At 36.5% G+C, this 26,669-nt stretch overlaps 1 protein-coding gene across 1 annotated transcript; it reads left to right on the top strand.

Annotated features, from left to right (window-relative positions):
• Positions 1-28: 28 nt before the first annotated feature.
• Positions 29-26,669, top strand: LOC139141884 (adhesion G-protein coupled receptor G6-like). Its single transcript, XM_070711641.1, has 18 exons — positions 29-228; positions 4,972-5,093; positions 5,449-5,833; positions 6,810-6,892; positions 8,693-8,888; positions 9,276-9,400; positions 9,953-10,184; positions 10,766-10,934; positions 11,652-11,810; positions 12,658-12,777; positions 13,045-13,102; positions 18,765-18,889; positions 19,302-19,423; positions 20,989-21,260; positions 21,719-21,794; positions 22,265-22,647; positions 25,000-25,089; positions 25,739-26,669. The coding sequence occupies exons 2-18, from the start codon at positions 4,979-4,981 to the stop codon at positions 25,756-25,758; spliced, it is 2,730 nt and encodes a 909-aa protein (XP_070567742.1). The 5' UTR covers positions 29-228; positions 4,972-4,978; the 3' UTR covers positions 25,759-26,669.

The following is a 26,669-nucleotide window of genomic DNA, read 5'->3' as shown; positions in this document are numbered from 1 at the left end:
AAGACTCCATTCACGTGATCGGATCAAAAATAGACATTAATTGAAGCGTGTCGCCGGTTTAACTTGTATCGCTGAAATCGTACGTCAGATTCTCAAATACTCGGGTGAAACTTGCCATTAAGACCTTACACATACACAACTCTAAGTGACAGAGAACTGAAATTGCCAGCTCAAACTTCAAACGTATCGGCCTCGTGTTGAACGAAAGACTCCGTCACATTCTGTCGGGTAAGTGATCGTCCATACACTATTTTTACCTACACATCGCGGTCACGCCATCACTTTCAACGGAATTGAGCTTCACCCTTGGAAGGTTTCGTTAAGCATGTGTCATACACTGTTCACATAATAAATGTCACTGTTCGGCGGTTTACGTCCTGCCTTATCACTTATATGGAACACTGCCTCCACATAGGAGGGGCACAGTGTGTGGATAATATCTATGACAAACCGTATACTGACATTCTGAACGATGTATTCTACGAAGTGAGGACCTCAAATGACCCTGCACAGATCAAGTGTAAGTTCAGTGAAATTTCTGCAAGTTAGTACGTGTAACATTGCATGGCTTAAGCTAATGGGAAGTCCATAGTGTGTCACTGCAAAAAAGAACGGCAATGTATGTATGAAAGGACCATGGTGCTATTTCGGTAACAAAATTATGTATTTACAGCCTATGATATATACATTCATTTCTTTAGCACTTATTTTTTTGTCGATATGTTTGTCAGAATCTGTGGCTTGAACCCGGAACAAATCTCGTTCGGCATAATTCCAAAATATTTGTACAACTCATCCGTTGCTCCTAACACACACGACGCAGCGGTAAATTTAGTGACGTTATAAGTTACGGTGATTGTTCTGGCTCTTAATTACAGCCCCACTAGCTGCCAAATTCAATTTTATGCATAATTTTTATGATTTTTATTTTCAAACCAAAGTTGGTTCGTGTAAATGTGCTAACTGAAGAACATGAATAGAAGTATCAATGCTCACTGATTTGGACCATGCCTACACGTTTTACCAGGCTGAATAACGAACGGCTAATAAAATGCCCCCCCCCCCCTGGAAAAGTACAAAAAAACAGTATTTCCTGCACATACACATCGTGATCTTAAAACAAACAAGCATGATGCCATTTACTTGAATGCACAACACACGATGGCCAACATTTTGTTGCTGTAATATTTATTTTCTCTGTCGTATGATGATGTATTTGAAAATGGCCGGAAATCTAAAATGAGGTTAAAACTTTTCAATTTACATGCCACTTTCGACACCTATAATAGTGTTATACATAATTCAGTCTTTATTGGGTCTTATTCTGAGAAAACTCTTGGAAAACTGAGGATACTTTGAGATAAGTTTATTACACGTTCGCATCTATTTGGGCTTCAACAATGGTTCTAGCCTTGAAAGGGATAGCTGTACAGCCTAGAGCCTGGGGTGTAACGGACATTTGTACCAACAGTTGGGTTTCATAACTACAGATCAGATATCTTCGATTTGCAGTGCGACATGATGTATCAAATTTCGAATTCGATATACTTCCCATTTGTGTCTACGAACTTTTGACATAATCGTTTGGAGCGTACCATACAATGACCTTTCTTTTCTGATACTTGTGTGATTTTATTTAAAAGCGTGTGCAGCTTCCCCGTCTTGTTCCTATAGAAACGAAAAACTGAAATTTTCCCTGCACGGTAATTTTTTGAGTAGTTTGTTTTTCCAATCCAAAACATTGCACGGTGACCCAACTTTTCATTGCCGTTTTAATAAATGATCGAAAGTTCTTTGGGGAAATTTTGGTAAAAGTTGAAAACTTCCTCTTTCGAGACATGTATTACATTGATAATAAATTAATGGGCAAAATACAAAACGGCCTAAAGTTACGCTTTGTATTTCCATGGCGGCTTAACATGACTAGGCGACTAATAGAATCTCACACCAAGGACCTAGGATCAGAGGTCCTCGGTGTGTAAGATTCTTTTTCTCACATGACCACAAAATACATTAAATTCACACTAGAAACATTGAAATGATCATAAATGTATGAGACTCAGTGACTATACTATTTCGTGGCCATAGATTATTCAGCGTCAGTAACACAAACTCCGTGGCGAGATTCACCGATATTCCGACTTCTGCTCCGGACTAGATATCCATCAGAAAAAAAAATGGCGAGTCTGTCACCAATGAAGTACAACGTTATCAAAAATAGTGAAAACGTTGTCGTCTGCCACTGCACTGCATGTGACCTGCTTACTTTGTAACTGTACCGGAATGTCAGGGAAAGGATGAACACGGAGTGTAGCATAAAAGGTGCAGAACATTCATTTTGAACATAATTTGTATTTTAAAAGAATATTCACATCCTAACAAGATGTTTCCCATGTTCTTAAGTTTCTTTAAAACACCTTTGACCAACAATGCATGGTGCAAAATCTGAGTGCTTATAACATTCACAAATTTAATCAGTCTCACGACTGGGGGTAGCCCCTTCTGCCCCCATACTCAGAACGTTGACATAAAGTCAAGCTAGGGTCAGTAAATGGACAAATGCAACATTGTTTTTAACGGAGTTACTTGTGTCGAAGAAATCTAAACGCTTTCTACAATCACCAACGAAGTACATGTAAATGATCTTGTTCCGTGATATTTTTAGTGTCTGGACTCAGCACATGCATTTAGAGTTGGGTACCGCTGTTCGATGTCAGAAATCCCATCGTTTTGTTTGATGTATCAGCAATTGCTGTTCAGGTTCTGTTTTGCCAATACGTTCTTTTGAACTTTGGCTTTTTCCTTAAAGCAATGCATGCTTGACAAAGGTGGTTTTCGAAAAAAAATATTGTGACCCTCTAACTTTAATAAACTACTCTTGATTCTTTGGAGAGTCGGTCCTCAATAGTCCTGGTTCTCGTGTTAGTGCTTGTTGGTACTGACTATTTTAGTTGATGTTTGTTCTTTGTTCCCCTTTGTAAGTCGTGCAAAGTTAGTTTGGTTAGGAATACAGCCGACAAAAACCTGCCCGTTTTATTAAAGTGCCTCGTTGTGCGTGGCTTAAAGGGGCCGCGAGGCGACCTTTTAATCAACGAGACATGAACCAACCATTTTACTCTTGCCTGAACTGTAAATGTCTTCTGGTAACACTACTCAATTGTTTGGCTTCAAAAGAAACAAAAATACCATTGCATATATTTATCATTCGATAAATATGACTGTACGTACAGCAATTTCTTCTATCTCGACAATTTCTTCAACAGACTTAACAAAACGTAAAAATACTATCCAAATTGAGCACAAGATGTAAGGCTCTCGTGAACCTTCGCAAATTTACTGAGAGACCAGAGATATTGCCGCCGTTCGATGTACGACTTTGTATGGATTTAGCTTGAGGTGATCATTCCGTGTGATTTCATAAGTACAAGGGTATGTGTATATCCAAGTACCGTACAATGTTGTTTTGGGCGGCAACATATGTTGACAATCTCGCCGACAGGATCCGAGAGTTATTTCAGCGCTCAAGCTTTGTCGGCCTGTCATCTTGATTAAAAATATCTTCCACTTGTTACGACGATAGGCTTGTACGCGGAACAAAGCTCGCTCAGTAAAGCAAACAATTTGCAGCACGCAATCACTCTTGCTCTAATAAAACAACGGTAATGTGATCGTTCTGGCAGTTAATGAATGTTTATCAGCTTGAACAGGACAAACAGAAAACTGCTGAGTGTGATGTGATTACAGGGCACACAGCAAGGTTTCAAAACAATTCAGATATTTTCAATATGAAGTTCAACAAAGTTCACTGCAAAACTCACTTCCATGATATCTTTCCCAGTAAATTAAATTGTTTGGAGCATGTCACTCAGACATCATAAATGCAATGAGGCGTTTCTTTTTTTTTAAAATTAGAATGATAATGGGTTCAGATAGAATGCGCCGAGGGGACAATTTTTCGGACTCTGTTTTTAACAAGCCCTATTTTGAGTCTGATCATCGCATGGTTTTAAGCGCATTGAGTAAATAAATAATATTTTTACTGCCTGTAGTCATTAAAGCCACGATAGCTGCGAATGTGTAATAAACCAATCTCAAAATACCCTGAGTTTTCCAACGGTTTCTGTGAATAATACCACATAAAGACTGAAAAAGTGTATAACACTACTGTACCATACGTGTAGAAAGTGGCATGTAAATTGAAACGGTCGATCTGAAGAGATGTGCATAAAGCGCGAGCCTTTTGGTCACAATATCGTCGTGAACACTTTCCAGAGTGCACGCAAATGCATACATAAACAGGGGAAAACCACTTCATACTTTGATAAAGATTCGTCACATTGTGGCATATCGACACAATGTAACTTGTAGACTTATGTTATACAGGGTAAACCAAGATAAATCGTCTATTATTTAAGGGGTGTGAAATCGATTTTGAGGCGGAAAAAGTTCCTCGCATTCTCAGTTTTCATTTTATAAATTTACTTGTTTATTTTGTTTGTTTGTTTGTTTGTTTGTTTGTTTTGTTTGACTGTGTTTGTCTGTTTTTGTTTGCTTTGTTGATTTACTTATCAGTTATCCTACTGATTGATGTATTTATTTGTTTAGCATTATCAGAAGAAAATAACATATTTTGTGATCAACATACTCCAAATCAAATTTTCAAACTTGATTTGCGTGAGGGACAGACACGTGGTGCCAGTGATCTAGAGAGCGCTTGCTCCTATACCGACACCAATATATTCATTGAAAAATATTCAGGTAATATGAAAAATCCATCGCCGGTAGATGAGAAGAAGTGTAATAAATTATGCATTGCCATTTTATTACATATGATTTTCTATTAATTTTATGTGTTCAGGCTTGCCTTGATTTGTATACATATAACAAGGGCTATTTCGTCCTTTACTGTGGCTATCTCGGCAGACATGTGTTTCCTGTACTTTGAATTTACTACATTTCTTTTCACTACAGTTGAACGATGGTGACAAACTTCGGATGTACGGGCTTATTGATTGTGTTCATTGCAGCATTTCCACTTGAAGCAGAACAGTCTTGTCAAAATTCTACAAAGCGAAAGGAACCGCATTGTGATGGTAAGACTTTTTGTGCATTGATGTTGTAATCTGTATGGAAAGTCCAAGGTCATATTATCAAATCCAATATTGTTATCGAAATGTGGTCATAACGGGTGTTTTCAGCGCTGTTCATTCTATATGACGACGACACCACGAAATTAAATTCTCTCTCTCTCTCTCTCTCTCTCTCTCTCTCTCTCTCTCTCTCTGACATATATTAAACCGTATTTTACTAATTGCAACTTTGCCTAGCCATACAACCGCCGAGATTTTATTTTGTAATTATCGTGCTCCAAGGATTACGTTTAATTCTTTTATATAACCATAAAAGATTAAGCAATTGATGGGCCGGAAATTTAACTACTTCTTTCAGATATACTCTCGATTGGAAAAGACGCGTTTCAGATATTTGCCGACATAAGTTTACAAGGTGGATGGCAAGAAGCCCAAACATACTGCGAGTGTGTTTACAAAGAATTCGATATTGTTGGTCACCTGGCGGTTCTTTCCGACAATTCAGTCTTCGAAGAGGTGCGAGGGCACTTGATGAACGATAGCATATACACCAGTGCCGATTGCGTTAGGGGTTACTGGATAGGATGTATGAATAGAAAAGATAGCTTCACATGGATAAACGGGAAACGTCTTGCAACAGATGATCCAGTATGGTTTCCCGGACAGCCAAACGACATCGCAAAGTGTGCACCACAAATATCTTATCAGAACAGCCAATGTCCCAGCGTTTGCTGTCAAATGTGGTTCGTATATTTTCTTGTGATTTGGAATTGATGAAACTTAGCTCTAATATATCACAATAGAGCTGAACCGATGGGTTCATGCAGAGTAACATTTGCAATGTTCAAAAGTGAGTTCAAAATTAGATGTTTTTTTGAAAAAAATCATTTTAAGATACTCTATTTCGTCAAAGGTGATAGGTTTTAATTGCTTCGCTGGCTATGCGTACTACAGCCGACCGAGTGTACTGTGCTCCTGGACGATGACCCTTGACATAAGTCATGACTGCTGCTATCCGGAACGCTGTTATATGTTTAATCCAAAGCAAAATGATATTGATGCGTTTTAATTTAATGAATATTTTATTTTAGAATCTTAAATTCATCAATATAGCTTTATAACTTTATCGTAGCAAAACTCTGATCAGAGTAAAAATGTTGTAGCTGGAGTAGGGGCATGCAATGACGCAGTCAGAAACGTTGTGAGATTGCAATGACGGCGACTACGAAGTCAAGGAAAAATTCTTATTTTACTGCAGTGACATGTGCATATCAAGAAGCCGCTTGTGGTTGTCTTCTCTGGCACACTGTGCAATCTATTATTAAATAAGTTTTGATTTTGTAAGCAGTAAATTAAGAAATATCGTGTAGAAACATATGACATTATTGCTTCTGTTTGGAAACCTTTCCCGTTGTTAGAATTTCATATTCTATCATCCGCGATAAATATTGCTTAGAGGCTGACACGGAACACACACAAATCTAATGAGAAAGAAATGTCACTCAAAACTAATTGGTAAAAATATAATGACAAATGATAACAATAAAAATTTACGGAATGTTTCACTCAAACTGTTACGAACATTTTGGAAATGAAGTCAGAACTTTACTGCAACAGCTCATAGACTTTAGGGCGCTTTTGAAGTCATTTTCGTAATTTCTATGGCAAGTGCTCAATTTGTTCAATGTACTACTTCTAACAATATCACATTTTTTGCAGGATCAACATCTTCAATGATAGTAATTTGAAGATTGATGACACGAAATGCGACCATAAAAACAAGTTTTTCATCTGTCAGTTTCGTGAGTTATCAAAATTGTTCTCCAAGGGACAAAGTCGCTCTTCTTGAGCTTTTTCATGGAAAAGTAGTTTGTGTTGTTTGACTTTTTCAAACATGCTGAAATAATGGTCATTTTGTGCATAATCTCAACTCCGCTTGCAGTTAGACAACATTAAATACTCAGAGGAACATTTCAAGTAATCCAAACAATCCTTTTTGGAGAAATCTTACCGTGCATGGCTGTGCATACACTGTTGCACAAAGTTTGGACCTCAAACAATCTTTTTAATGGCATCTTAATTTGCGGCATCTTTCACATAGATTAGGGTAGCAGTTTTCATGTAACTGTGGCAATGCTTAAATGCCATAGGAAAGCAAGTAAGAAAGGAAAAATCCCTGTAATCCACAGGTCATAAACGATATTGGCTTTTGCACTCAGCAAATTGGGAATTTATAATGCTGTTGTAGTTATGTACCGTCGTTTTTTTGTATACTTAGTGACTTTATGCAAATATTCCAAGTTTTCGTGATATCACCAAAAGGGTAAAAAAGAGCCACTCTGTCCCTTTAATGCGCACATCATGTTGGCGTTGAATCTGTTTCACTGTACACTTTTGCCACACAGTGAATTATTCATAAAAAATCGATAAACAAGATACCCAAGTAATTCAAAAATATAAATGCGCCATTCGACAATAGAAATCGTCCTTGTTTTAATTGATGTTTGCTTATTATTGAAATGAAGCTTGTGATTGTCATTCGCAGATAAACCCCAAAATTTGGAGTGGAAACTGTGTGAGACAGGCATGAAATAAAAAAATATAGTAAAAGCTACTAACTATGTGCCTGCGAGGAAGGAGACCATCTGCCTTCCTGACGTCAAGAATAGGGTTACTGGCTCTCTGGCACATAATCCCCTGTTTTGGCTATAATAAACAGTATCAATGTAGCCAATGACAAAATTACCTAAAATCTCCTTGATTCGGCAGTGCGATAGGTTGCATGTGGGCAACCCTAAACTTTACCGGCAATGTTCAAGAAACGTGAGTCCCCAAAACTTTAAAATGCCAACGTTTACAATCGCATTAAAAGCAATATGATCGCAAGCTTGATATGACCGAGTAGAGATGGGTGGATAAGTGTCATTGTCTCCAGAGAAGTTACATCTAAAATCTCTCAAAGAAAACGTTCAGAAGTACCCTCTTTGGCATCAAATAACAGGAGCCAATGGCTCTTTTGTCTTTGTTTAAGCTACTGCGTGGCTGTCCACGAATGGTATAACTTTCAACAATTTTGCTATCATCGCTAACAAAAAATATTCACAAGAGCATTTAATATATATTATGAAAAGAAATTGGTCAGGAAATTATTCAGTATACGTTCTCAGAAGTATTGCCACCTCTCCGCGAATTTTACTCCTTGAAATAATATCCATATGTTCAAATTATATCAAATTATGAATTTTTAAAGTACTGCTCCGACTATCAACAAAGATCGGACTTCAAATGCTAGCCATGCCTTCCTAAGTATAACGATCATTTGTAAACCAATTATCTCCTTCATCTATAATGACTCGTTATCTATCGATTTGCACTTTAAAAACAATTCTGACCAATAGATGCATTGATGTATTTACGAGAATTAGATGAACTACGATGCCTCTATCATGCATATGGTGTAAGTCAACATAGTTGTGCGGATAAAAATTTTCAAGTCATCGCAAGGAAGGTTTCACAAATATTGGCATTTCTATATCACTAAATACACTGTTATCATCTCAGAAAGGTCATTTTTCTCACAAATCCACAAATTTCTTTCTCAGCGAATGGAGCGCAAATCGACCACTTTCAGAACTGTTCAGAAGAAGAACGGCAACCACACAAGCCAAAATTGTGCCCTACGGACATCACCTCTGACGACAAAGGTATCATACATTGGCCGGATACTGATGTCAGAACAACACGTGAAATAAAGTGTCCGTACAGTAAAAACAGTACGTCCAAAGCAAAGAGAGAATGGTAGGCTCCAAACGCTGAAAACGATAAAAATTGCAGCTACATTCAACGTGACTGTATTCACTTAATATTTACACACTATAACACCGTCAAGCAGTGTTATGTTTATAAAGATAAACCTTATGTTCTTAAGCGAACAAAGCAGGTTTTTATAAATTATTTTTCTACCATTTTAAAAGTTGATTTAATTTAACCATTCTTAATCAGGTAATAAAGAAAACAATTATCTCCACAAAGAGCTTCCTCCAAATTTAACCGATTGGCGTTTCGCATTTGATGACGTTTCGTCACTCAATTTTGTCATTTTGTGATTTTGTGATGCAACATTGTCCGACTTACTTTTAATGCAGTGCAATTTTACTATGTATATCACCCATTTCATATTCACAGTAAGTGTAAAGTGAGATCGCCGAGGGCTGAATGGGATCCACCTGTTACGTCAGCATGTACCCCGCATAGTCAAGTTAACCGAGGAGAACGCTTAAACCATCTAGCTAATACCACCATTCCGCCTGGTAAGTTATCGACAACCACATCCATACACAACTTAAAGACCAAAGACATTTGCTAAATATTGCTTACATTTTTCTGTCAATTGATACTTGTAAATCGATTTATCTCGATCCGTTTTACGTATCCTAATTAGTGTGTAAGCAAACAGTGGTACATTATACTGTGCACGTCATAATTGTGTCCGATGAAAGGAATTTGCCAAATGATGAAAAAGTGACAGAAGTTCGCAAAACCCCCTATACCAACACAAGTATATCGTGTTGGCTCTCTATCAAGCCGATCGCAAATGACCGATAATTTCTATGACAAGTGGAAAACAAAAGTGTAATCGTTACCCACCCTTCTCAATTTTAAAGTTGCCGACCAGAAATACATTTCCAAAATTTAAAAACTTCCTTCGATATCAAGAAAGTTTTCTCTAGACTTGAAATAGCAATTTGATTACCTTCTTACACCATTCAGAAGTCACTTTATCGAAAATATTTATATTTTAATTTAGAAGATGTTAGTGTGCTCCAAATGTCATGAGAGAGCGAAACTGTTTTCTTTTTCAGGACAGGCAAAGAAAGTTGCTGAGCAATTGGCCAATATCACCTCTGAAGCAGACGATTTTGAAGAAAATGACGTCACGCTTTCTGTCGACGTCATCGATAATATTTTAGAAAGTGGAGTAAACGGCACCGAGATTGAGGTTGCCGAAGATGTGCTAATGAGTGTCGATAATTTGCTACAAGTCGATCATGGAGTCTTGGTTGCCAGTCAACAAAATGAAAATATCGCTTCAAGGTAATGTTATCACGATATATTTACAACGAAAACAAGATTTTCTCTCGAAAAATATCAGGCCATCTTTTACCAGTTTAGATTTAAAATTTGTATCTATCTCGATCGGCATAGTGTACTTCATGCAATCAGCAATTAGAGGTTCAATACTCTAAAATTCTCTCTTGAAATCTGAATCTAAATGTTCCCAAACCTGTGCACGTTTGTTTTATTCTTATATACTCCTTCGTATTAGCAGATACATTTCATATACTTTCTATAAACGAATGAATAACGGAGTACACCAATACATATTTAAAAAATATAATGAAGAAGGAAATTTGCAAAGAATTATAATAATAAGGCAGTGCACCGATTGAAGGATTAAATAGTTACTTAAACCCCTTGCAAATTAAGAAGCTATAGTAAGCATCCGGGGAGACAACTGGCTTAAATAGCCTTAAGATCTGACGTAACGAATCATAAAAGTTTATTTGAAACAGTAACACAATCTTTTAGTCTTGGTTATTGCTATCCACACGGCAAGTTTAAATTTGTTTTCAAACCACACTATGACAACATAATTTATTTTGCTTCTCTTCCAGACTCATCGAATCGGTTGAGAAGCTTTCTTTGATCGTACAATTTATTAATGAATCTATGAATTCTGGAAATCAGTCTGTTACCATAGAAACGGAGAATATCGCATTGATCTTGGCAGAGATAAATTCCGAATTATTTGTTGGGCTTAACTTCTGGTTCTCATCTGGGAAAGTAAGTCACGTTTTCGACGCTCTGCATCAAAGCGTGTAAGATACAAATATATTTTATGATAAATGCCAACCTCAGCATTGTAATTGTAGCGCGGCTTGGATAATCATGACCTAGCTAGGCTTCCCTATCTTCGTGTAGATATAGAGACAGGTTTTATCCACCCTGCACCTTACATATTAACTAAACTTGTGTTATCCCTGTGGATATCAATGGGAAAGCTATACTTTGGTAGACAACTTCCTTGAGATGAGAGGTCCAAATTGGCAAAGTCGCTGTTAAATTGTGAGTTGCAGCACAGTCTGATAATTTTGATTTCACAGGGCAACCGATTGTAGCGGTTACTACAAGCTTACAGTAAAAACTACAATGTTACGACAAACAAGTAATTTATATTTCAGACGCCCTCAAATTCGAAATAAAGTGCGTAACAAGGAAGAAAATGACTACTAAATAATTCAAAATGATGCAGATAGTATATTTTAATTCTACTTGTAATAAAGTTATAGAGAATGAAAAATAAAGCAAACGTCATCGTGGTTCACGAATGGAAGAATCTGTGGAGGAATCATTTTAAGACTGACGAGAAAAATCTACTAGTTCCCTTTGAAGAGAGGATGTACAATGCGAAGTAGAATGTTCAGCCTTCCCGCGGCATCCATGCTCATATAATGAACAAACTAAACATTTATAATTGCTTTCACATTTTTTCTGATCCAGACTGAGCTTTCGAGACGAACGGGGCCTGATGACGTCATCGAGGAGACTGAATCATCCATTCACTTACCGATATCACTGCTTGATGGATTAGAACCAGATGAACGATCTCAGGTCAATCGAGTACAATTTGTAATTCACAAATTGAATACTTTCTTTAAGGTAAGTGCAAGAAACAGTGTCATCTTTGGGGCATATTTGATATTGTTTCCTTGACCGCTCGTTGATTTTTTTTCAAATGAGCTAGCCCACAATATTATTGAACACACTCTTTAGCCCATTCTCTTGATGAGACTTTATACTGGACGGCCTTTTCTGCTTCATATCTGGACATTTTACTTGAATTTGACTCTGATGGTCACCTTTCTACTAGGCTATATGACAAGAGAGATGATTTCAACTTTAGTATAATCAATTTTCCACACCTCATAAGTAATATTCCACTCTCACCAGCTTATGGAGTAAACATTTCCCAGCTTATTCGATATGCAAGAGCATGCAGTTCATATGGTGATTTTGTACAGAGACATGGCCATCTCTCTTACAAACTGTTAAATCAAGGTTACACCAGAGCAAGGTTTTTTTTGACAGGTATCGCAAGCTGGTAGATAAATACAGCATCTCTCTTCGACAAATGATCACTGATGGCATCGGTGACGTGACATTGGGCCTTTGTTAGTGACCACTACCTATCTGACTTATAGATTGATATATGGCGGGTGCCACATGTGGGTCAGGATGCGCTTACTATTTTCGAAACACCTGACATCACTTCTTGGTCTTCTAGCCAGAGGTCCATATATCTTTATTTCATGAATATGACTTTGTTTGTGTACCGTCTATTTGCTGTCTGTTCTGTGCTGTTTTGTGTCTATGTTTACAACTATTGTCTTACGAATTCTGACCTACTGTCATTGGATTATGGATTGGTATGATTGCGATTATTTTTCGAACTATCTATAGTGAAGTCAAGTGTTTGCATTTAAAATGTATTGTTGAACTTTTGCAGGCTGTTGACATGAATGGTACGCAAGCACAGTTCAGCCCTGTCATTGCAGCCAGTATTGGGGAGCTTAGAATCACCAACTTAAGGGACCCTGTCAGAATCCAAATACCTCGCAATAATCAGGTAAGAAGATTTGTTGGCGTTGTTTTTGTTTCGTCTTCCTTGCTATTCTTTATTAATGCCGTTGTTTATCTCAGCCAATGCCTCCATTTGTTTGGAACGTGTCCCCCATACAGTATACTGGATGAGTTGTATAGACAATATTTGAGTGCAAACTACATAAACGTTGTAAATATGATTGCCACAGCAAAATAAATGGCTTATTTCGCACTTAAAAACTGGAACCATATTAATAATTGTATGATTGCTGGATATACACGTATTTTACAGGTGGTCAATTCTACCCTTTATAATGTGAGCTGTGCCTTTTGGGACTATAGCCTTAGTGGTAAGTGATCTACTTCACATTTATCGAAGGTCGACATGAATGTCTGGTGTATTCGCAAAATGAATAAGGAACACGTACCGCTACTTCTGCATATATATATTTATAAAAACAAGTCGTGCTAATTTTGATCTGAAATATGATTCGAGTTTATTGTATCGATATAGCTATATGATGATATTTTTGGTTCATGTTTAATATATCAACATTTTTTAATATATCAGTTTATGTGAAGTATATTAGTTCTGTGTTAAAGTACCAGTCTACATTATGCAAACACTTGCACGTTTTGGTCGCCCCTTTCATAATTTTAAAAATTTAAAGAGGAAGACAGAGACCAACGACTGTGTACATTTTGTCAACTGAGTCAGAATATGAGTGTCATTTATCATTTGTGTGCTCTTTCTTAGACTATTTGAGGAAAACATTCAGAAATATTACCGTTGTAAGGTTTAACTGGCAGTGCGTACACATTTCATGTATTGAAAGTACGAAACGTGTTCAAGGGAACGTCATTGTGACTTTATTCCTTAAATTATGGATTGTAAAGTTTTATTATTGTTGTACAATGGGCGGAAGGGATTGGATACAGAATATGTAACCCTATTAATATTGATATCAACAGTGACGGTGTCAATTGTTTGAGAAGCTATCTTGTCCATTCCACCACACGTATGTCTTCTCTTTAATAAAGTTTACATTTAGCAATATCTATTACTCTTCTGTCGTTAGAAAGAAGCGTTATTAATTATGTACTGAGAGTGGCATTAAGGGGTCATTGTCTTTTTGTAACATTTTGAGTTTTTTTGAATTGAATGAATTGAATTGTTTATTCAACCAGATAAACGGACAATTACAAGAAAAATATTACAGTCACTGTGAAAGTATGACTTTATCTGGTTTGGACCATAGAAAAAGTCCATAAGGACTAGTCGAGTCCATGGCCCACTACTCAGCTAATAACTGCAAACGATGATGCCATAAAGGGCTCAAGTAAGACAAAAATACATATCGGAGATAAAGAGGAAATAAAATACATTAGATACATAAACAACTCAAGAAAAAAGATACATATTGTACGGAAGCGCATTCGTGCTATTTTTTGTAAGAAAAAAATTAAAAATCTCGTAATTACGAGATTCTGATTCTCGTAATGACGAGTTTTTGATTCTCGTAATTACGAGTTTTTGGTTCTCGTAATTACGAGTTTTTAAATCTCGTAATTACGAGTTTTTAAATCTCGTAATTACGAGTTTTAAATTCTCGTAATTACGAGTTTTTAATTCTCGTAATTACGAGTTTTTAAATCTCGTAATTACGAGTTTTTGATTCTCGTAATTACGAGTTTTTGATTCTCGTAATTACGAGATTTTGGTTATGAGATTTTAATTCTTGACATCACCTTTCTTGTGATATTTCTGCTCAGCAAATAATATTTGCGTGGGCTTCTTGGGGTTTTGTTTTATTTAACACTTCTGTTAGCGTCTATTTGTAGCCGACTTCTATCTCGTTTTGATGACACGTGATGAAAGAGAACGCAACAGGCTTCAAAGGGACGTGTCCTACCATGCCGGCCATTTGATCACAACAATAGTGTGACATGTTCGAAGTCAGTCAACAATTACAAACATTTTGAGAAGAAGAAACTTCATTGAGGAGTTGTTTGAGTGTTACCAAACCGAAAGGTAAGATCTGCAATAGAACGGAATTACATGAGCATACTACATCGTCGACTGTTTTCACTGCCGCCATTATCGGTGAATGAGGTGTTGTCAAGGTCACGCACAGCCACAGCTAAGCTAAGCTCAGATGGGAAGTTCTTGTCTGAAACGCGGTGTAGTTGGCCTGAATTTTCACTGAAATGTTTCTTTCTAGATTGGTCAGTTTCCTGTTAGGGATAATAGATGCATGCCATCCAATGATCACCGATGTGCTAGCCACGAATGCGCGGCATAAGAGTGATTGACCTGTATGACCCCTACTTCAACAACAACCCACCATGCTGTATGAACAGCTCCATGTTTGCAGTGCGCTCACATCTAAGTTGATGCAGGCGATCTGTTTGTCCCTATCATTTGATAAGTAATAGCAGGAATTAATTAAAAGAAGTCAAGTCAATTCCTGTTAAAGACCATTGTACAAATTACCTACTAATTCTGCTTAATGTAGTTGCCAAATATTTTCATTGTACTGCTTGTCTTGCATTGTGCGTTCATGCGTGCAGTGTGCGTTGTATCGATGGGTTTGTTAATACATCATGTTGTGATGGAATTATGTTCTAAAATATCTTATTTTCCCATCAGTTTCAGATTGACCGGATAGTGATCCAAAATATGGATGGTGAACTTTGAGTAAATCACATGGAAACGTATTGCGATAGGCTAGACACCATTTAACAAACGCACGTGTTTGAGAATGCCAATGCCATTTGCAATCAATATTTGACAGTTTTCTTCTTGTAAGTTTGTAAGTCGTCAATTGTAGTTCAGTTTAATTTTATTTATTACATTTATGCTGTGAATAAATGCATTTTTTCAAATATGGTTGCGATGTATCAAACTTTTGACATTCGGTGCAAGTGAGAACTGTGAATTTAAGTTTGATTTGCTGATCCACTAAGTACAGAGTTTACAGATTACAAGCTGCCCTTAAATTGGCAAACTAAGCAACATGGCTGAAGTGTTTTGTTTCTATACAGGCACAGACTTCCTTAACACTATTGCAACGTTCTCATGTTAATGGCTATGCTATATCATGCCCCCAGACTGACCAAAGTCGTGTAATAATGTAGATAGAGGTAATAATGTAGCTGGAGGAAAACTACAATGTATAGAGGCCATGTCAGTACGCCATTTGAGAAGATAACGAGAATGAAGACACAGATTACGAGAATTAAAACCAGTAATTACGAGATTCAAAAATTCATAGTTACGAGAATTAAAACTCGTAATTACGAGAATTAAAAACTCGTAATTACGAGATTTAAAAACTCGTAATTACGAGAATCAAAAACTCGTAATTACGAGAATTAAAAACTCGTAATTACGAGAATCAAAAACTCGTAATTACGAGATTTAAAAACTCGTAATTACGAGATTTTAAACTCGTAATTACGAGAATTAAAACTCGTAATTACGAGAATCAAAAACTCGTAATTACGAGAATCAAAAACTCGTAATTACGAGAATCAAAAACTCGTAATTACGAGATTTTAAAACTCGTAATTACGAGAATTAAAACTCGTAATTACGAGAATCAAAAACTCGTAATTACGAGAATCAAAAACTCGTAATTACGAGAATTAAAAACTCGTAATTACGAGAATCAAAAACTCGTAATTACGAGAATCAAAAACTCGTAATTACGAGAATCAAAAACTCGTAATTACGAGAATCAAAAACTCGTAATTACGAGATTTAAAAACTCGTAATTACGAGAATTAAAAACTCGTAATTTCGAGAATTAAAAACTCGTAATTACGAGAATTATCTTGTCATGAGAATCTATAGTCCGTCATTGTCATTGCGAATAAATGAATACATGGTCAAAAACTACAGTCAAGTAATCGCAAATTTCTAAAAATCTCAAAATTATGAGGTTTTCAAATTGCCAGAATGTTTGCATAATGATGATTTTGTAATTTCAATGTTTATGGAAGCATATGAAAATTAACTATCACAGCGTTATTTCAACTCATCGTCTATTTTGAGATTTCCTTTTCACTTCTACTTGATAACATCTGTGATAAAAATAAACATATTTTCGCTTTTATTTGCCATTTTCAATCATTTCTTGGGTTCTTGAAATGAGTTGCACTTCAATTCGGTCATTCATCCTTGATCATAATCAATGTTTGTGTACTATTCTTTTACATTAGGAGGAAGCAATGCAAAGACACGGATTTTTAAACTTTCTTTATTTTATCTGTCTCCATACAAACTTTGATTGTGTAAATCTTTGTTAGCAAATAATACTAATCTGAAAGTTCGGAAATCTGTCCGACTTCCTCATTCACTGCTGTTTTGGATAATGTCTTTTTCACACATGAAGGGGTGTCAGAAGATGTCAGTTGTTCGTCATAATTTCTAGTGCAAACCCAACATGATGGCAACTGCCAATCTATGCTGGATGTAAAAAAAATAACATCACATCGGCAGGTATTCGGAGTTCGGGGATTATCTCCTGATGCGGGGAGGGGCTGTTTATCAGGTTGTGAGACTCTAATCAAGGTGTTGACAGATGTGAAATATTTGCATAATGTCATACTATTGATATTTCACCCTAAAAAGAATGTTTATCCAGCCAGACAAAATCTACACGCTATTATGCTTGACTTTTGATCTAATGGACAACATACTGAATATCTACAATTGTAGCCATGTAACAGTCCAAAGTTCATTCATTTATTTATTCATCTACGAGTGTATTATAATTGCTTACTACACCTTATAAATCAAGATAATACCATATTGAAAACACCATATTGAAAACACCATATTCTCGTTGAACAATAACCAACAATATGTATGAGAAATAAAAGCTCAAAACTATATAAGGACTGAGTTATCAAGGATTGTCTGATAACTAAGAGAATCAGGGCGTATAGTGTCGAGAATCAAAAACTCGTAATTACGAGAATAAAAACTCGTAATTACGAGATTTTAATTCTCGTAATTACGAGAATTGAAAACTCGTAATTACGAGAATCAAAAACTCGTAATTACGAGAATAAAAACTCGTAATTACGAGATTTTAATTCTCGTAATTACGAGAATTGAAAACTCGTAATTACGAGAATCAAAAACTCGTAATTACGAGATTTTTAATTTTTTTTTCTTACAAAAAATGGCACGAATACGCTTCCGTAATATTGTTATATGTTCATTAAGTATTTTCTTAATTCTACTTTAAACCTTTGTCTACACGTTATTTGCTTAAATGAAGAAGGTAGAGAATTCCAATGTTTGATTGCTGCATACTTAATGTTGTGTTGTGTGACTGTAAGCCGTGTTTTAGGAATACAATAATTGCTATGCTCGACTGATCGTGTAGAGTACCCATGGCGAGGAAGTTCAAAACAATTGTGATAGTGATTGGAAAACGCAAAGGGTCAGTATCTAACGTGTAATTCTACAATCACTGGGTTTAGAACAATTACAAACTTTCTTACTCAGAATAGGGAAGTGACAGTGGGGAAGTGACAGTGACAAACATTCGATTCACGGCCATTCCGTCACAGACATTTCCGATCTGTGTGTGAAATGTTGATAAGAAATAACATGTGCTACAGATATTACAAAACGGTAATGAACTTCACAATATATCTTACTTTGCTGATAAAGGGGCGAACCATGCTAATGATGGAACGTAAAATTAGATAATCAGATACCATATGCAACATGGATAATACTCATACATGACGCTTACTCATTGTCTTGTAACAGTGCTAAAGCTTCCTAAATTAAAACTTAAACGATTACAATATTTCAGTCGTTGATCGATTTGTTGCTTCCGTCCATATCAATCGGGTGCGTTGTTTACTCTGGTAGATAAGGTGTGTCGACCTTTCTGTTTTCCAGTACAAACATATTTTTAGGAAAAGCCTAACGTAGCTGTCAGATAGCAGTAAACCGTAATTAGAAAAAATTCGTATTCTTACCAATAGATGGCGCTGGTGCTTGGTCTGAAGAAGGCTGTGAGGTTGCATCGGACGGTACAGATGGCGAGGGAACTGAAAGTAACCTTACAGTTTGTGAATGCAATCATCTAACGAACTTTGCTCTTCTTGTGGTGAGTCAAATTCAAAGCCTCAATCTCTTGTTTGTTACTCGGCATGTATGTTTTTGAAAGTTCGGCGCTAATGCACGTAGTGATGGTAATAGTTACTGAACCAACCTTCAACCATAGTCTTTGTTGGACATCGGTCGGATTAACAAACACAATATATCATGGTAACGTGGAAAAGAACCGTTGACTTGATCTGCATATTGTACGACAGTGTGGATTGTTAGGAGTGACTCTCATACAAGTTACACTTCTTTGTGGTTAATGTTAATCTAAGACTGATTTTCTAGCATCATTGCTATTTGCACAATGCGAAAGTGGACGCCGTGAGTTTCCGTATACACAAAGATATTAATTTTCACAAACTTCTGTAGTGGTTACGCACATTATATATTTTCATTTCTGCATACTGTGTTAGAATATTTACAGTAATGACATCGACGAGACCCACCAGAAATCTTTATCGATAATTTCCTACATTGGTTGCGGAATATCATTAATTGCGTCCGCCATCACGCTCGTCAGTGTCATCGTCTATAGGTGAGTGTGATTGCAGTTATAGATTCTGAATCTTTGCTATGTGTTTGTCTTCTTAATAATGAAATGTGTTATATGGGAAGAAAATAGTACCATGTGCACCAACATTTAATATATTTGAACGTTCTTGCTTCCAAGACTGAGCGAAAACAATCACATCATTGTGTAATAACGATGAGGATGCGGCAAGCTTGTTGCAGAACCAAGTCGCGTGTACGCTGAATTGTGACTGAGCAATGCTTTGTTTTTCATTTATTTTATTTTGAACCTAGGGTGTAATATTTTGCTGCATCCGTAATTTTGTCGTCAAGTCCACTTCCTTCACAAAATGAATATGTACTGAGGTACTGAAAGGGTCAAAAGAATATTGTCGCCATTTTCAACGAACATGTCATTCATTGCGAAAACACAGCGCTCGTACATCTTTAATGTTGAAAGGTGACAAAAGGAAAAAGAAAAATATTGATAATAATATTATATAGGGCTCAGCCCTTGGTGTCGCGCCAGGGGTTAAGATTGGCGATGTTATTTGTATTGATTCATGGTAAAATATAATTAATTGTTACTTCATATACGTTTATATGACAACTATGCCCACTTTCCCTCTGATGAAAACAGTTCACGTACGTACACTGACGTACACGACGTCAAACCCTGCAGCAGTGCAGGAATAGATTTTCTGTAATGTGTAAAAATGTTGGACAAAAATTGGCAATTTTTACCATGATAACAGCCTATTGTGTTAAACAAGGGACGTATTATGTAATCGTTACCATTGCAATGGTAACCGCACTGCCCACCTTCCACTTGCAAGCTGAAAACTAGAGCGTTCCGTCTAAAAACTGGCAATTTTTGAATCTAGTTATTGACACAGGGGGCGCTTTTCTAAAATTCAATCCCAGCATTCTCTGCGTATGCCCCCGTTCATATGCACGACAGTTTTCTCCCATTTTCTACTTTTTACGCGTTATATATATTAACGATATTTTATATCAGCGACAAGGTGGATAATAACACTAACTGGCTAACAAAAGATATATTTTATAAATTGCATGTTATAAAATAATAATTTGCACGTTTTGTATTTGTTTATTTACGAGTACTCAAAAAAACATGGCGGCGCCCATGAAGGTAGGGTACACTTCCGGTTAGTCGCATATTATATTATGAATAAGCGCAGGCGTATACGTAGTCAGTAAGCCGCTGGCGCGACTATTAATAACGAATAAAAATGCTGGTAAATCTCTTTAGTTGAAAGCTGACAAACTATGCGAGTGGTGTTTTTATGATTCTGACATACTGTATAATGCTTTGTAACAGTCAAAACAACATACAGCCTTTTCACTCGTAAAGTGCGTGCGATTATAAATAATATCAGGAAACAGTCACGTGGTAAAAACGTTAGTGTATTTGTGTCTTCATTGTAATTGATCCTGACGTTATCTTTCCATAATAACTGTAACTGCCATAGAGATTCTCACCCTGCATTTCAGCTTTCTTTTAAAATCATAATATATATGATCATGTAGGATAAAACTTATATTGCACATCCTTGAATCACATTTCAGGAAAAAGAAAAATAAAGCTACGAAAATCCTGATCAGTTTATGTTCTGCCCTCTCCATGGCGTTGTTGATGTTCCTGATTGGTGCATTGTTTGTTGACCTTGGACCGAGAATACCTGGTATTTGTGCCACCATTGCTGTTTTACAACATTATTTCCTATTGGCTGTCTTGCTGTGGATGGCACTCGAAGCAACGTATCTGTATCTGAAATTGGTCAAAGTGTTTGAGAAGTACATCAAGAATTTCATGGTCAAGTTCTGCCTGATTGGTTGGGGTAAGGTGAATTGAGATTATATGACAATTACTATCGTGCATGTCACCATAATCATAATTCAAATTTGTTTTTCTCTGAATGTTCCATTATCAGCAACAGAATTAATTTTTGTTTCTTCGGGTGCGACTCAAAGTAAAGGAACCCAAGACGGCAAAATGCTTCGCAAATATTCCCGCGTTTTCTTTTCTCAGACAACGGGTTTTTTTGCAACGTACAACAAGTATTAGCATCCAAATTGCTTTTATAAATTCTTAACATTTGCTCTGCATATTCCCAATCATTGTGATGTAAAGTCGCGCACGTCAAACGTAAGTAATATTCAGAAAAAGGACCAAAATTGATCTAATAGTTTTCGGCAGAATGGAATCTCTTAATTGACACTTTCGGTGTGAGTTCTAAGGCTAAGACTTCTTTTGCATTCGTTAGAGTTCATTGTCTATGTTTGTTTTTAATTTTAGGTGTTCCCCTTATCACTGTGATCGTTGTTCTAGCCGTGGATGTTAAAAACTATGGATACATGTACAATGACAGGATGTAAGTAATGTCATGTTTCAAACTCCTGACGTGCAATTCAATACTCGATCAAATACGGTAATCGGCCAATTACATTAAGGCACTTGCTTTACTGCTGTTTAATTAACTGTTCTATTAACTGATTGATCGACTCACTGACGGATGGACTGGTTTGTTTTGTTGAGTTATTTACATATAAATTGACTGACTGGTTGATCGCCTGACAAATTGGTGGACTGACCCAGTGAATTTATCACAGTAGCAACGGTGTGTCTGCATGCATATACCATCGAGATCGAGGGTCTTTGCTGCAGGTTTGGAATTTTTCATGATTTTAAGCCCCATTACTTTGACCTGTATGACACAGCACTCACATTACTAATGTATACTCCATTGGTCTCTATAAAAGAATAAGGTTGGAGGATTAAACACAAGTTTGTACTTTCACTGATAAATTAATGTGTTTCTCTATTATGACTGTATTTTTCCAGTTGCTGGTTGTCACAATACGCTTTCTACGGTGCATTCTTGGTTCCTTTCGGCGTGGTTCTCATCTTCAACAGTGTCATCTTCTGTCTTGTCATCCACCAAATATGTGGACTCAACTCCAGGGCCATTACTAAGAGTGAAAGATTCAGTATTCAAGCACAGTTAAAGGCGGCTATCGGGTTGATGGCATTGCTTGGTCTGACGTGGACGTTCGCCATATTTGCTATCAGTGAAGCCAGCCTCGTTTTCATGTATCTATTCGCAATATTCAACTGCCTTCAGGGATTGTTCATATTCGTATTCCACTGCGCGTTGAAGACAGACATCCAAGATGGTTGGAAGAGGACTTTCTGTGGACAAGAGAAAGCTCCTTACCAATCAAAGGGTAAGCATGCAATGGAAATTCCCACAATCTCCAAAAAAAACAAACAAGTAACAGGCCTACAGTCCTCACATGCCCGTGAAAGTCACAACTTGTTAGCATCACTCCCCATTAAATGACTACTGAATTCTGTAGACACATAAGAATGAAGTGACTATCCACGGAGGATATCTTGACTTAAAAGTGAAAAATACTGAATGAATAGGTGACCGTGCATATGTTCGACCCCGGTTTTAGACACGATACATGAAACCATCGCGAAAATGAATTAACGGTCACGACCATTAATTCATTTTCGCGATGGTTTCATTCAATTTGACTAAAACCGGGGTCGAATATATGCATGGTCACCCATTTATTAGCTCTCGTGTTCACACGTGGGCTAATGTCAAAGCGATGTCTGTCTGTCTGTCCCGTGTGTGTGTGTGTGTGTGTATGTTAGTGTGTCTGTCTGTCTGTTTGTCTGTTTACACGATAACTCAAAAACGCCTGAACAGATTCAAGTGAGATTTGGTACACAGGTACTATATGCTACTTGCAAGAAATGATTAGATTTTGGTTAGTGTGGCTTGCATATTAATGAAGTTATGCGATGTCATTTTTTCCGCACAATGTTTTCCCAATGGAGACGGTAATGACAGTCTAGACATATATCAAGAAATACTGCAAAAAAATTCATGAAACTTTTCACAGATGACAATCTCAGAACATTATGATGATACTGTGAGTGTCATGTCAATTATCTGCTCATTTGCATATTTAATGAACTTTTGTTATTTGTGAGAAACTCTGAAATTCCCAAAATTGATGATGCGTGCAACAAATATTGATCTGATATATATCTAATTATACTGCATTGGGCAGTGTCAAGTTAATAAATAGCTCATTTGCATATTTTATGAAGTTTTATAATTAGTCATATAACTCTGATATAACTGCATCAAATGTGATGAAATCTGCTGCAGATACTGATCTGACTGATATCTAACTGTGGTGTAAAGCACTTAGTAGCGTCAAGTTAATTAAGGGTTCATTTGCATATTTAATGAACTTTGTAATTAGGTATATAACTTTGAAATTACGGCACCCAAGTCAGTGAAATCTGGTACAGATATTGATCTAATAAATATCTAATTGTACTGACAAGCATTTGGCAGTATCTAGTTAACAAGTAGCTCATTTGCATATTTTATGAAGTTTTGTAATTAGTCATAGAACTCCGAAATCACTGCCCCAAATCTAATTGTGGTGTAAAGCATTCAGTTATGTGGAGTTAATTAAGGGTTCATTTGCATATTTAATGAACTTTGTAATTAGTGATATTACTCCAAAATTACAGCATTACATTTGATGAAACTTGCTACAGATATTGATCTGAAAAATATTTAATTGTACTGAGAAGCATTGGATGTGTCAAGTTAATAATTAGCTCATTTACATAGTAATTTAACTCGGAGAGTAGTGTGCGAAAGTTGATGAAACCTGCTACATATAATGTTATAACAGATATCTGATTGTTCTTATTACACGCCTCACACGGATGTTGATTATATTGGTATGAATTTGGTATACTGACAGGAATATTGAAAAACATATACAATAAATCCTCGTCAGAGATAGTTACTCTGGCAGTAGACCGTATACACGTCTAGTCTTATCAGAAGTCTGTCTTCTACTCCGCGTCGTGTGCTCAATTGAACTGCTGTCACAATGTCTGTCTTTGTTCTTGTGTTTTGGTTAGTGATTATCCTGAGGTGTGCAAATGTTACGTAACATCTCCTTGCTTGTTGTGTGTCACTTTAAAACGCGACAGGTCAAAGGTACAATTGTTTTGCACAACTTCATAACAGTCAAAAAGTATGCAGTAATTCATGTCATACTGTATTATTTCAAGCGTCCAGTAGTGTCTGATAAATGTCAATACATGTCGAGTCATCAGCAGTCAATTTCAATGCTTGATAACTAAGTTTGTAATTTTGTCAAACTCAAAGTCATTTCTTCCATTCAGGAGTCACATTAGTAGGTCAAGTTGTTGAGTAAATGTAAAAATTTTCTAGTCTGTTTACTGGATATCCAACATTCTGTGAAGCGAACTACTGTTTAATGAACCTGTTGTACAACACGTGAGCACCTTCGGTTCATATCTGGTTCAGTATCTTTCAACATGTCAAACAATATAAGTAGTATCTTGCATCAAACAAAATTCATGAAATATGGCCGACTTTGTCTCTTTAATCTATCACCAAGAAAGAGAATACATCTAGTGTAATATTTGCATTTTTCATTACTTAAACAAGATTTAAAAATTATTTAAAAAATATTAAAGTATGTTGATATTTTGTATTTCTTTCGCAGAGAGTAACGGGACGTCTTCGGCTGGTATTCGCAGCGTCGCCCACAAATATTTAGACAAAGATACAGAAAGCAAAAACATCCTAAAGTCAGGTACGTTCTGAAAGAAAAATACGGGGAGATACATTTTCACCTCATTGACCTATTGAGGTGTAACACTTTTGTCTCGGAAATTCGTAATTGGCAGACAAGCGTCACGAAATCAACTTTGCAATTTGTTAAACTTGTAACTATGACAATGATAAATTGAATTATCATCCACTTGTTGTGGCTTGAAAGAGCAAAAATGTCAAAAATTTAGCTTGTATTTTTTGTCATGTTTTATTTTAAGTTTTCTCTCTTTCTTTCTTTCTTTCTTTCTTCCTTTCTTTCTTTCTTTCTTTCTTTCGTACTTTCTTAATTTATATTTTTCAGTTTCTGTATATCTATCTTTTCCCTTTTATTTCCTTCTTTTCCTTCTTTCTTTTCATTTCTTATTCTCTTTTACGATGTACTGAAGCTTCTTTTCTAGAAAAGAAAACATACCTTAAGATCGATGAAATAATATATTTAATAATAATATATAATAACAATATATTAATAATAATATAGTTTTCGGTCTGTAAGTTAACTACACCAATTAAGCCAAAATCCTGAAAGAACAATTAACCGGATCCGAAGATTCGCATAATTTTCCTGTAGAAGCAGTCAATAACGTTCATATAAACAGTTGCTTGATTTTTTCATCTGTCTTTTTTTTCAGATTCTACAACGACAATCTGAGAGGTTCGGCGTTATCTTGGCGACACAAACCAAACTAGAAAGTTACTGCCAGCAAACATATTAACACAGATCTGAAGATATTCTTCCTAAGGACAATGCACCCATAACGAAAAAAATAGGGGATTTACATGCTACATAGTAACACTGATGAGGAACTTACATTATTCCCCTTTATAGGCCCTTGTCCTTATGCAAACATATACATGTTCACTGACCACTGTGTTACGATAGCTTTTATTGTAAGCTGACGAAGCGAATGTATTGTTTCCTTTTGCGTGACCAAGTGAGCGTAGTTTTGGACAATCTAAGAGTGACCACGTGTGTTCATTTTTGATGCTATAAAAGCACACGCATCGCCACGTCGTTTGTCTTCTGTGAGCAGTGTGATCTGCAGAAGTCCATGGTTCGTTTGCCTCCCAGTTGCTATTTTTATCGGCGAAATTTGGATTATTCGGTGACAAAGAAATAATGCCAAGTTGTCTACTGGCTGGACTGTTCTTCCCCGAAAACGCTCAAGATTCTGGTAAGTGTGTGTCAGCGACTTAGGAAACGTCCTATCGTGGGAGTTGATCGCTGCTATATCTGCGAAGTCAATTTGGTCGGGCGACCGAAGAACTGCATGACCGCTGTTACGTCGAAGTTCTCCGTCAAGAGTCGCACAAGAACTGTTCAAGAACTGGATCCAGTCTGTTCGACTTGTGAGATAGCGGACTCTGTTGTGAGATAGCGGAACCTCAACGCAGTTCGGACTAGGGAAGACGTCTGACGGTTCTGAGCACTATTTTTATTGAACCAATACTTATCTCAATTTTGGTCACTTTAAGTTGCCTGGTCACGCCTAGTCATTGTGATAACTTGCATTTATTTTCATTCAATAGTTAATTTTTCATTAAACTACACGTTTTACATAA

Source organism: Ptychodera flava, chromosome 10 (assembly GCF_041260155.1).
Source record: "Ptychodera flava strain L36383 chromosome 10, AS_Pfla_20210202, whole genome shotgun sequence".
Taxonomy (NCBI): Eukaryota; Metazoa; Hemichordata; class Enteropneusta; family Ptychoderidae; genus Ptychodera; species Ptychodera flava.
The sequence above is the reverse complement of the archived record's forward strand: the minus strand, read 5'-3'. Positions and strand labels throughout refer to the sequence as shown.

Bases quoted from the DNA above. Each gene is read 5' to 3' on its own strand.
- LOC139141884 (XM_070711641.1), top strand. From the start codon at position 4,979: ATGGTGACAAACTTCGGATGTACGGGCTTATTGATTGTGTTCATTGCA. The intron at 10,935-11,651 runs GTAAGTCACGTT...TTTCTGATCCAG, and splicing joins TCTGGTTCTCATCTGGGAAA to ACTGAGCTTTCGAGACGAAC. The intron at 13,103-18,764 runs GTAAGTGATCTA...TCTTACCAATAG, and splicing joins TTGGGACTATAGCCTTAGTG to ATGGCGCTGGTGCTTGGTCT.